This window comes from Nesoenas mayeri (genome assembly GCF_963082525.1).
Source record: "Nesoenas mayeri genome assembly, chromosome: 2".
NCBI lineage: Eukaryota > Metazoa > Chordata > Aves > Columbiformes > Columbidae > Nesoenas > Nesoenas mayeri.
In genome coordinates this window covers 110,153,120-110,165,190 of record NC_137543.1, presented here as the reverse complement: position 1 = coordinate 110,165,190, position 12,071 = coordinate 110,153,120, and the positions used below count along the sequence as shown (strand labels likewise).

The 12,071-nt window shown below is 37.4% G+C and overlaps 1 protein-coding gene across 4 annotated transcripts in view; it reads right to left on the bottom strand.

The window, feature by feature from the left end:
• Positions 1–508: 508 nt before the first annotated feature.
• Positions 509–12,071, bottom strand: part of RALA (RAS like proto-oncogene A) — a 29,750-nt gene continuing 18,187 nt past the window's right edge. For all 4 annotated transcript variants that reach the window (XM_080339723.1, XM_080339722.1, XM_080339720.1 and 1 more), the window contains 4 exons: positions 9,839–9,993; positions 8,806–9,014; positions 4,952–5,126; positions 509–2,301 (listed from right to left, as the gene is read on the bottom strand). In XM_080339723.1, the coding sequence (XP_080195849.1) occupies positions 2,179–2,301; positions 4,952–5,126; positions 8,806–9,014; positions 9,839–9,952 (621 nt within the window). In that variant the 5' untranslated portion in view covers positions 9,953–9,993 and the 3' untranslated portion in view covers positions 509–2,178. The remainder of the gene's footprint in view (positions 2,302–4,951; positions 5,127–8,805; positions 9,015–9,838; positions 9,994–12,071) is intronic.

Sequence of the window (12,071 nt, the reverse complement as noted above, 5' to 3'; positions counted from 1 at the left end):
GGTATATTCCGAACAGGTGGAGGAAGCACACTGAAGTTCTCCCTGAGTGTGCCAAAAGAAAATGATTCAGAACAGATTTTTATTATTATTTCAAACTCGCAAAGGTTAAATCTCACTTTCCATTATTATGGAAAAATACTTCTGAAACAAGCTTACCTCAATTTATTGGTCTGGTTTCTGATAAGCTTTGTTAGAGCAAGTAGGGATAAATTAGCTCTGGATAAAAGGTAGCGCATGTATAGTCCCAGCTTTTACCAAGTAGGTTTTTATCAGACTAAGTTTAACCGACAATTTTGTTCACACACACAAAAAAGGCTTCTGGAATATTTAGGCTTAACTGCTTGACAACTGGCATCAGCAACAGCAAAGTTTACTGATAATGTAAGTATCAACACTGCACAAGTATTTAAAAAAAAATGGAAGTTTATTCATCTTTCAATGGCTCAAATAGCAAATAAAAGGACAGGATAAGGCATCAGCCAAGACAAATTTCATGTGTCCAGTGGCTTCATAACACCTCAGTTCCCAGTATACAGGTTCCAAAGCAAAGTCACAATGTTAGTGGTTAGACTCCCTGGTTAAATAGACCCAAATGAGTACACAGTAAGATGAAGACTGGCTTATTTGCCACAGTTACATGAGTAACTTTAATTCTGCACTTGGCAGTCTACTAAATGCACATACAAAATTCCTATTGATAAATATTTAACATGACAAATATAACTTCTAAGACTTGAGTCCCTAAAATGTCTGTTAGCATTGAAGTTAAATATTTGTTACCTAGTTTGCTTGAACACATTTTAAATTGTCAGTTATAGGCTTACACATGTATAAAAAGTCTAACAGTTTGTGGAATTAATCTAGCCTGTCTTAGCCCAGAAGAGTCCAAAACCCTCAAACATTCTGGTCTATTTTCAGTGAGGATGCAGCATACTAACCGTGTGCTAGTATTCTTGCTGTTCTGAAGCAACTGAGGCAGTACGTTTTGTTTGGGGATTTTGGATGCACATGGTAAACGTTTCTGTGTTGCAAAGCATGTTCCATTGTTTAATAACAACATTAACTAGAAAAAGTAGCTACAATGTTCCCCATTTGAAAATCAACATAAAGCAGAATAAGCCGTACAAAACCTGCAAAGAGCTTCAGCATAACACACCATGTTCCCATAGCTGAGTATTAGGAACACAAAAGAATTTAGCTGATGACACCAGAATTTCCCAGACAACATCTTAACTCAAAACACAGTAGCGCTACTGAGTCAGCTCCACTCCACCCAACTCCAGGAAGATAAAAGCCAAGGAGCATCTAGACAAAAACCTACTCGCAGAAGGGAAGTTTCAAGGTATCAGCGTGTTAAGTTTTAAACAACCATTCCAGGCTCAGATGTGCCACAGGCTTATGACTTCAGTCTTACATGTATTCTGGCCCTATGCCCTGTATTATTCACAATACCGGAGTATGGCACACAGGTAAAGAACAGACACGGCTAGCAGACAGCTAGTTAGCAAATCATTCACATCACTGCGCTCCCCAGACAGGATGGTCTCGGTCTCGCACTGCTGCAACAAAGTCGAAAATACACCCTTGATTAATCAACCTGCTATGCTTAGGTTTTAAAATTAAGGCATATTCAAATGTTTCAATGTAAAGGATTACATCCCTCTTCTAGGTTAATCAGGTAATGCGGAACCACATATATTTTCCCCCCAACATAACTGTTCGCATATACATTATTCTTTTCTAATTTGCATAACTCAATGGCAAAACAACTGCATACTGCTTTGTTAGGTATCACGTTCACAATTGTAATTTTCAAGGCAACAAAAGACAAGATGAATTGACAATTACCAGTGATAAAAAAGTATGCTTTACAAGAACCCACAAAGTAATACTTCCCCCCTCTGTTCACCATTAAAGAAAAGACTATGAAACACTACATTCAGAAGAAATGTGAGAAGGTAGGCAATTATGAAATGGACTGAACTTTGCTTCTCTTGAAGCCACATCATTTTTTTCAGTGAATTTGACTTTCAGTGCAGCTCCAATTCATGCTTTTCGCGGTAATTACAATTTCCAACATGTTAGAGTAATTTCAGTCACTTGAGCCTTCAATGGCATGCTTATAAATTATGGTTTTTATTAGTATGGTCAGGGTAGGAAAGGAATTCAGGGTTTTGATTATAAAATGCAACATCTTTCTCTGATCCTCTTGGCTAGGCTTTTTCTTTTCTTCTTCCCATTCTTTTCTTTGCTGTCTTCCATTTTTCTGGCTCTAATTTCTCTCATTAAATCGAAAAACACCTAAAAAAGATGTAATAATGTAAATGCCAACACAGACATGGACGTAAGACTTAATTTAAGCTCTCACTGATAACATCCATTTTAGTTGGTTAGAATGAAGTAGGTTATGCACAAGCAGTCTAAGCAAACAAATATTAACCCAACAAATCTTACACTGGTTTTGAAGGCCAAGTTGATATGATGCAAACTTGTTTCTTTCACGGTATCATAACGTTGCCTGTCTTCTGATATTTGCTTATGGACCCTGTCAGAATTTTCCACAAGGATTGAAATGAGAGTCATCACTGTCCAGGATTTTTTAAAATGTATTATCTATATCCTACTAAGGAGACTCAAGGAAATCAGTTTACATTTCAAGTATTTTCAGTGCTGAACTGTAATGGCTGAAAAAGTACAATATCCAATTCTAGAGGCATATTAATGGAGCAGCATTCCATGGCTGGTATGTCCACTATACAAGTCTAAACACAAAGTGACTGAAGGAAAAAATTGTTAGGTCAGTATCTCCATTAAACCAAAGTTATCAACCATACAACTATATAAACATTTTTTAATATCACTTAATCTCAACTGCAATATCAAAATCTACAAGTACATATGAACTTCATGTTCATCAAGTGGTCTACTTGGAAACAAAAATTCAGAAGTTGGAGATACACCAATGACTTAACAGTCATAAAGCCCACTGTCAGCTAAGGCTTTATGATTTGACTTCTCAAGGCTACTTTACTCACCTGAAAAGCAGATCTTGACTCATAGAAGGCTACAGCAGATAATAATTTCATCTTTATTATTTTACTGTAGGAAATCAGTTGAGCAATTCTAAGGCTTTTTTTTTTTTCCTCGGGAGATGTTATCTAGATCTTTGTCAGGGGACTTGATCCACTTATGTGAAACATGGACAGTGCAGGGGCTGTGAAGCTCCTCTGTGGAGCTCAGTAGGTTTTTATTTGCAATGACACTAATCTCATATTGACTGCAGCCAAAACATCAACCTCCATTACACAGGATACGAGGAAAATCAATGTAAGTAAGCATTGCCATCAAGAACCAAGATTGCCTTCAGATTTCTAAATGGGAGTTAAGTTACTTGCCTGTACTTAAATCTCTGCAACTGTCGACTTGCTTAAGCACTGATCCTGTACTACAGTACAGGTGCCTGGTGCACTTAACCTCCTAAAAAGATGTGTGGTGGCTCACCTTTACCAAAGTGAGTGGAAGCTTTCCTCAACTGGGCAACCTACTATACTGGAATTCAGAGAAGCCATATTCCTTATAGAATAGTAACTTAAATTCACATAACAAGCCCCGTAACTTCAAATGCTCCAAGTAACTAAGAATAACTGGTATTTACTAGTGCCAACAAATCCTCATTTGTGACCTGTCAAACCTTAATTCTATATGAAACATGCCAATCTGGATCCATAATGCCACCAGCTCCAAAAATGACTCAGCTCTGTAGTAGCCTACTGCATGTTCAAATGCTATTGACTAGAGAGCTATTAAAAATATATGTACATATACTTTTTTTCTTCCAGCTGCTAAAGGATGGTGAAGTAGATTTTGAAGAGCTGGGAACTTCTACATGACTGTAATAAATGGATGTTAACAGCAATCATGCACCAAAACTAAAAGATGTACTATTAATAGTCTTTATAGCAACACCACCAAAAAGCCCAAACAAAAAAACACCACAAGCTATATTCAACGAGACTGAGTTCTACTGCATTTAATTGGCTTAATTTTCTCTGTAGAACAGCACAAAGTTCTTACTTGAACAATCAATTTCTTCAGGAAGTCAACAGTCAAGTTTAATTTACTGCAAAACAGAACTTGCATCACAGTTGCCATGCTGCAATTGACAGCTCATATGTAAGGATTTTCACGTTACAGAGTTTTTCAATGTGTGATGAAGTCTGCCAATAGCTCTGAAAGGAAAGGCTGGCACATTGAACTGAACTACTTATTTCTTTTGCCACACATCTGTTATTTTTGCACTCTACAAGGCTGTTATCTTGACTTCTGTATTCCAAGAAATCCTGTCTTTTAGAGTTATAGATTAAATAATCACAACTAATATCTTATTGGAGACTAAGATTCTGTCTTTTATCTCATGACTTTCTAAACCAGCTTTTATCCCTGAAAACTCATGAGGCGCTTCTAGGCTGTTCAAAGTTGAACAGGGTTCAACAATTCTTCATCGAAGCAACATACCACCAGGCATCTGGTTAGATGAGGGTAGAGAGGGCTCCAATCCCTCCCTTACCTACTTTCATAAGCTGTTTCATTCTGGCTGAGGATCAGACAGCATTCCTCACTGTTCAGAAGCAGACTGGCTTCTAGTTATAGAAAATGCAGTAAGAAGTCCAGGCCAAAACTGCTGCCTCAAGAAATTTTTAATGAAGTAAGATGTTGTATAATGACTCCTTGCAGTTTGGGATGGGATTAACTTGTTATACCTAACCTTTTTACTCTTCTACATGAAGTTACTGAGTCACACACTCATCACAAGCTAAGAGAGAAAAGTATATGAATCAAATTTCACAAAAAAAGTGCTAAAATAATGAACGTATAGAGCATGATCTATAGAAAAGAGGTATAAATTAAAAAATGATGGGGAGATTCTTTGTATAAAGATGCCAGTTATTACCTTATCAACATTAGCTCGTGTTTTTGCAGAAGTTTCCACATAGTTAACATTCCATTGATCTGCTCTGTTTTTTGCTTCTTCTACTGAAACTTGCCTTTTATCTTCCAAATCTGATTTGTTACCAACTAGCAAAAAAGGAACATTCTCATCTTCTTTCACTCTTAAGATCTGTTCCCTGGAGGAAAAAAAAAAAAAAAAAAAGAGAGAGAGAGAAAGAAAAAGAAAATTAAACTTTGCAAGGAGTACTATTATTAGAACACAAAAATAAGAACTTGGATTAAATACTCTTCCACCTCACAGTGAAAACTCACTTATTCCTTTTATGAAGTTTACATAAGATTAAAATCTTAAACCTGATCATGATGCCATACAGAATGAAGCAAAGACAGACAACTAGTCCTCCAGGAAAGGAAGAGGTACACCACTAGGAAACTAAGAGAGTACAATAGGATTATTTTAGGTGAGAATTTATATTATTAAGTCCTTCCCTTTACTACAGGTGTTACTTGATGAAAGCATTTACCATTGTTTTTATATCACTGTTTGTGATTGCAATCTTTAAGCTGTTCAAATTTCAGTTTTGCTCTTGATTTTTTCCTGATAAAATGCCTGTGACATTTTTAAAGCTAATAAAATGGTCTACAGCATAGCAAGAGAAAATCTCTTCCGTTCAGGAATCTTTTGCAAGTCAATTATATTCAGTCTCTGCAGAGATTCAGTTAAGCGCCAGCGTAGAGATACAAATAGTACATGCATCAGATTTTTAATGGCGGACCCTTCTGCTGTTTGAACTGCTAGGATGAAGGTTTTAAAGTTGTAAATAAAACTCAGCACAGCAAATGGTTTGGTACATAAATCTTCAACACTGAAAAAAATAATCAAAGTTTTCTTCTAATTGAAAATGCATTAAAAGCACTCAAAAGAATGTGTTGGGTTTGGGGTTTTTTTTGTTTGTTTGTTTTCTGGAAGAGGGATATTCTCTGTTTTGTCTTAGAAAGCAGTATAAATTCAGTACTGAAATGTAGCCCTTTATAGTGGAGTAATTTCTGAAAGACTGAAAAAAAGCACAGAGAAATAAATTCCTTTTGCTGGCTGAGGTGAAACCTGTTGCCAGATTTAAAGCTGAATGGAGAGAAGCTGAAAAGAGTTAATTTAACTGATATTCTAAAGAGCCTTGATTGGGTGTCCAGTGTTATAACAAGCTCAGAAAAGCATGCAGTCTTGTGGAGGAAGTCTACTCACAGGGATAAGAAACTGCAGATAGCCCCAATTTTTTTTTTTTAAAAAACAGCAAATAGGTATTTCAGGCAGGTTGTAAGACCACATTCATCTCTGAGGTGTAATTCAAACAACATTCTTCCTCTGCCTCACACTATCAGTTCAAATATTTTACCAGGGTCAAGAGTAGTTCAAATAGTCAGTGGATTAGGAAGGGTGGCCAGAAGTAACTCAGTGTGTCACCACAGTTATCTGTGCAAATAAGACTTCTGCTATAAACTAGGAGCTTTCAACACTAATTGTTCAGGCAATGCCAAACTATTTCACCATGTAAAGAGTTAATCTAGCAGTGATCCAGATGACTGTTCTCCTTTGAGCCCTCTCTGAAGACTGATATCTCCTAAACAAGAAATACCTTATTAACGATAAGCCATCTTGAAATTAAGAATTTAAAAAAATCACTAGAGCCAGACTAATTGTACTCAAAGCAAAAGCACACTTTATCAAGCTGCCTTTCAAATATTTAAAAGTTTAGCCACTGCAGGTCTGCTTTCTATTGAATATACATACATATATATATATATAGGGAGCAATGGGATTTCAGAACACACCGCGAACCCCATCAAAAACACTGAACAGCAGCAAACAGCTCTCCTGTTGGGAGTTGTGCAGTTCCAGCAGAGCAAAATTCCATTGAAACAATCAACCATCCAAATTCTTCTTGTCACTTTCCTTCATACCTGCCTCTGAAATAGTACTCCCTCAGGCTGCTCAACAATGCCAAAGGTATTTTAACTGTACCTTCAAGAGATATAGGTTACTTGTACAGAGAGAAGAATGTAATTTTTCTGAGTTACATTTTAGCATTTAGGTTTCTACATTTTCAAAGACAATTTGGATGGCACTTTCATATTAGGATTCAGGAGAGTTTTAGTATCTTCACTGAAGAGATTCTTTCCTTCCATTTTGCTGTTTCAGCATGTGTATTGTCAAGACTCACCTTTGCTGGAAAATCAGGACTTCCTCTAGAACCATAGAATATAATGTATTTTAAAGCATTAACAGGATTTTAAACAGATTTGAATAGGTCATTTTGCACTCTAGAGGTACCCAACCATACTAAACAGTTCTCCAGGACTGACAATACGTAGCATAAGCCTGCAAACCAACCAAGGCCTGCCCCTGCCCCTGCCCCTCCCTCCCTCTCAAAATATATACATACAGAGACAGAAATAAATAGAAAAGGACGCCAGAAGAGGAAAAGCTCACTTTCTCCCCTCTCCATACCTCTTCCTCCTCCCTCAGAGATATTAAACGTATTCTGATACTTAGTGCTAATAGAAATGCGACAGCATCTCTGAGAAGCCTTATATCAGTGGGATGCAGATAATTTCTTTTAAGACTTGTTACCTTTTATCTCAAAGGTTATTTCCTCTCCTATTTTGCTACACTTTGAACTCATAAAACAAAACACAACACAACACCATTCCGGTCTCTTTCGTCCTTATTTTTTTCTAAATACGGTGATGAGTGCTTTAAATAGGCTTTACCTCTCAACCAAAACCAAGCACCTGTAATATACTGCTGCTTGTTTAATAGTTTCCTACCATTATACAGATTATAATATGCTGCATGCCTGAAAAGCATCTTAAAAAACCCTACCCTGTTAAATCTTTATTACACTGGAAAGATCCAGTCTGAAATCTAGCTTTTTACCACAGTGCTCCCTATTAAAAGTAAAATACTGACTTGGATGGGAAGGGTGAATGATATGCAGAACTCTATGCCAAATCTTTGTCCTGTAAATTCAAAAATTTACATCAGTATCTTGCAGAGAAAAATCCATCCAAGAAAAACTGAAGCAACAGACTTACAGCAGGCCTCCACACAAAATGCATAGCTACTACAGAATACGCAAAGATATTTCTCATTTCTGTTGCTCAGAAAATAATTTTTAAGAGGTAAAATTATTTGTGTTGTTGCTACTACGCATTTCACTCGTCCAGAAGACAATGCACATACTTCACATCATCTAAGACTTTGCAGACAGACATCACCAGACATGGTTCTTCTGCACAGTTTTCAACTCTAATCTGGTCACATCATCTTTATAACTATGAAGTATTCCAGCACGAAGCAGCTCTACATGCTACAGCTGCCCTTTTGCTCCAGGTGGTGCTTCACAGGTTAAGAAAAACACAACATAATCCTCTACATTACGCAAGAGCTAAAAAAGACAACTCTGGAGAGTATGCAGTATTGTACATACAGTACAAGCAACCATACAATCTATAAGCAATTTTTCTCAGATCCATTACTTTGGATAGCAGTAGGCCTTCTCACAAATACTGCTTCTTAGTGCAAGTGCCAGGCAACACTGATTTACAAAAGGCAGAAGCCTTCTGAACATTGCTATATTGCTCAGTGGCAACAGCCTTTTTGGTATTCAGAAACACAGCAGCAAAGATATCTCAAGTGGTAGAGATAGCGAAGGCATGGCTAGGCAAACGTTCAAAACATTATCTGGCTACAGTAAAAGCTGTCACCTAACCTGGACTATCGTAAGGATATTACAAAACAAATCACTTGTCATTATCTCACTGTAATTAGAATAATTATCTTGCCTTATAATTTACCTGAAGTCCGCAGTTGCTGCAAAGGATTCCAGTTCTGTAATAGAGAAGACACAAAGAAAGCCTTCTCCGCTTCGGAAGTAGTTGTCTCTAATTGCAGCATAGTCCTCCTGCCCTGCTGTGTCCAATATATCAATTTGGACTTCTTCCCCATCCAGAACCACCTTTTTCCTGTAGCTGTCTGCTTTGGTGGGCTCATAATCTTCAACAAACTAGGGAAAAAAAAAACAAAAAACCTTCATGGTATAAAATCATGGCTGTACAAGGTAAACACTTCCATTTGCATATAACAAACACCTTATACGGTTACAGTAACTAATACGTAAACATATGTACTTAGGCTATGTGACAAACCCAAATGAGTATAGTTAAAGCAGGCTCTCTATCGGATCAAACAGTTCACAGGTTTGTGCTTTCTTGAGGCATTACAAGGAAATGTTGAAGGTAATGCAAAATATCAACATCTGTGCACTACCCTAAGCCTCTGCTGCTGGTCAAGCACAACATCTGGCTTGGTTCCATTATGCTATCAGGCAGTCCTGACTTTGAATATGTTTAGTATCAATTTTTAAAGGCCACTGAAGCCACAACTTCTGCCTTTTAATCAAAAAAGAATGACTTTCACTAGCAAAAAGTTGGGAAACAAGAAACAGATTTTCTTTCCTTCCTTCAACAGCAGCCCCAACAAAATATGGAAAAAATTGGTTATCATTTCAGGCATCATGCAGCTCACCTAAGTGAAGAAGCTTTGAGCTAATAAACCTAAATAAGTTCTAGTGAACAATGACAAATGTACTGATAACATGACAGAGCATCTAATTGCTTTGAAGTCTGAAAAATGCAGAATTATACCTTCATAGGTATCTCTAGAGGGCAAATCACTAATCTCAAAAAGTAATGCTGTTCAATTTAATTGCTGACTTTCATACCACATCATATACATTTAGACCCTTTCAGAGAATAACTGTATCAGCAAATGTTTAATAACACTATGTAGCAGACATCTCCTGAAACAATTTCTGGTTCAGATTCTTACCTCATCATACATAAACTGTAGTGTTAAAGCAGATTTTCCTACACCACCACTCCCAACCATGATGACTTTGTGTAAAGCCAATGAATTCTGTCCTTTAGGCTTATTTGCCGCCATCTTTGGATTGTAGAAAATTCACAGGTATAAAATGAAAATATCTAGAAGAAAAATATTGGTTCATTAGTTTTCTTCCTCCCACATGCACTGTTTAAACTGAATTTGTTTTAAAACTCTACAAGTCTGGGACTTAATTTCAGTTCTGCTGTCTTCTACCTGCTTTTTCACTGGCAATCCCACCAATTGTACTGAACTTATCTTTTTTTGTAGCATGAGCAAAGAAAGCATTCACCACTTACAAAGGGCACAAGTGGGTTTACAGCATACAAGATCAATTAAGGGAAAGGATTTACACTTTGGCATGTAGTGGTTTTTTTTTTAGAGACACAGTACTTGTCAATAATTCTTGTTAGTTTATTAAGTAAGAACTAAAAAAGGAAGCTGCAGTGAGTCAACATCATACAGGAAAACACGAGATATAACAGCTGCAAGGAAATTAAACAGACATTTGAGGGAATTTCCAGCTTAAATAGCAAGCACCAAGACACAGAAGCAGGGATTAGCTAGTATATTTTTTCAGAGAAAAGCGAGCATGTCACTTAAAACCTAAAAATAGCCAGTAAGTCAATCAGGAGTCAAAAGAATAATCTAGTTTATGCACAGTAGAAAGATCCAACCTGCCTTCCTAGGCTACAAGTGCAGTTATTCCATATATTTGGAAAAGTTGCCTCAGTCCCTCAAACACAAATCTCTGGACCTCACTAATTCCAGGAGGGCTCTATGATACTTAATTCACATACAGCATAATGTGTATGTGCACACGTACGAAAAGCAACAATTTCAAAGCTTTTTTTAAAAATCCACATTAGAGTTTTAGCACATCTCCAACTACTATCTTCCCATAGCTTCATTTCATTCCCCCCACTATCCCAAGAGCAACATAAGGGTATTTGTGTTATATGAAGACAGAAGATTTTGTCTGCTTGCACAGTTCTTAAGACATGAAAAAGTCCCTGCACAGTGACAAAATGTACCCTCCTCCAGAGATTTAAGATCATAACGAGCTCTGATGTCCAAAAAACACAACGACGCATTACAGGATATGTAAACACAAGAGACATCTATTGCAGATCTTGTTAATTAGAAAACTCAAAAAGAGCACATTCATGTGGCAGCACAATTTATATACAGAACTATCAGATAACAACACAGTGCTGCAAAAAGACATCATAACATCACTGCTTTCACCCACCATGATCATTTGACAAACTCATAGTAAAATTACATCCTCCTGCATAATGAATCAACCTTGTGTACAGCTTAATCAGAATATGAAGCATAACTATTTTCTGAAAACTTCTATCAGTAAAAAAGCATACTGGTTTTGGCTGGGACAGAGTTAATTTCTTCGGAGTAGCTTGCGTAGTGCCATGTTTTGGATTTACGATGAAAACAGTGATGATGACAGATGTTTTAGATGTTTTACTGAACAGTGCTAACATAGTATCAAGGCTGCTTCTGGGTCTCACGCTGCCCTGCCAGCGAGTACACTGGGGGTGGGCCAGCAGTGGGGACAGCTGACCAGCGGGATACCCCATCCCACAAGCTCAGCATTAACAGCCCACAGGGAGATTTGCTGGGGCTGTCCTTGCTCGGGGGACTGGCCGGGGACTTTTTCCTTTCCAAATATCTCGCCCATCCTGCTGGCAAGGGGGAAGCAAGCAAGCAGCTCTGTGGTGCTTAGCTGCCTACCAAGTTTAGCCCACAACCTATATGAAAAACTCTCCAGATCATGTCAGTAACAGCACCCATTCTGTTGTCAAAGAATTCTGAACATGCAACTGAAAAGTAAGTCACTTCAGCTGTTTTTCCCAGAAAGGTTATCTACGTGAAACGAGCACGAGTAACTATAGAGATGTAGCAAAGAAATACAACTAACATTATGTTACAAGTTCTTTTAAAACAGAGATGGATGAGAATAACAACAACAAAAAAAAAAACCACAAACCATTTCAGTTTTGGCCATCATTGCTTAAAAAGAACCATTGCTTTCTCTTTACTCAAGAGGGAGTACAAGAACATGAAAACAGCTCCAAGCCATGTGTACATTTTCAACCTACGTTACTGCATTTTGAACTACTCCACATTGGTTTGCCTTTGCACTTTTCCCTTAAAAGGA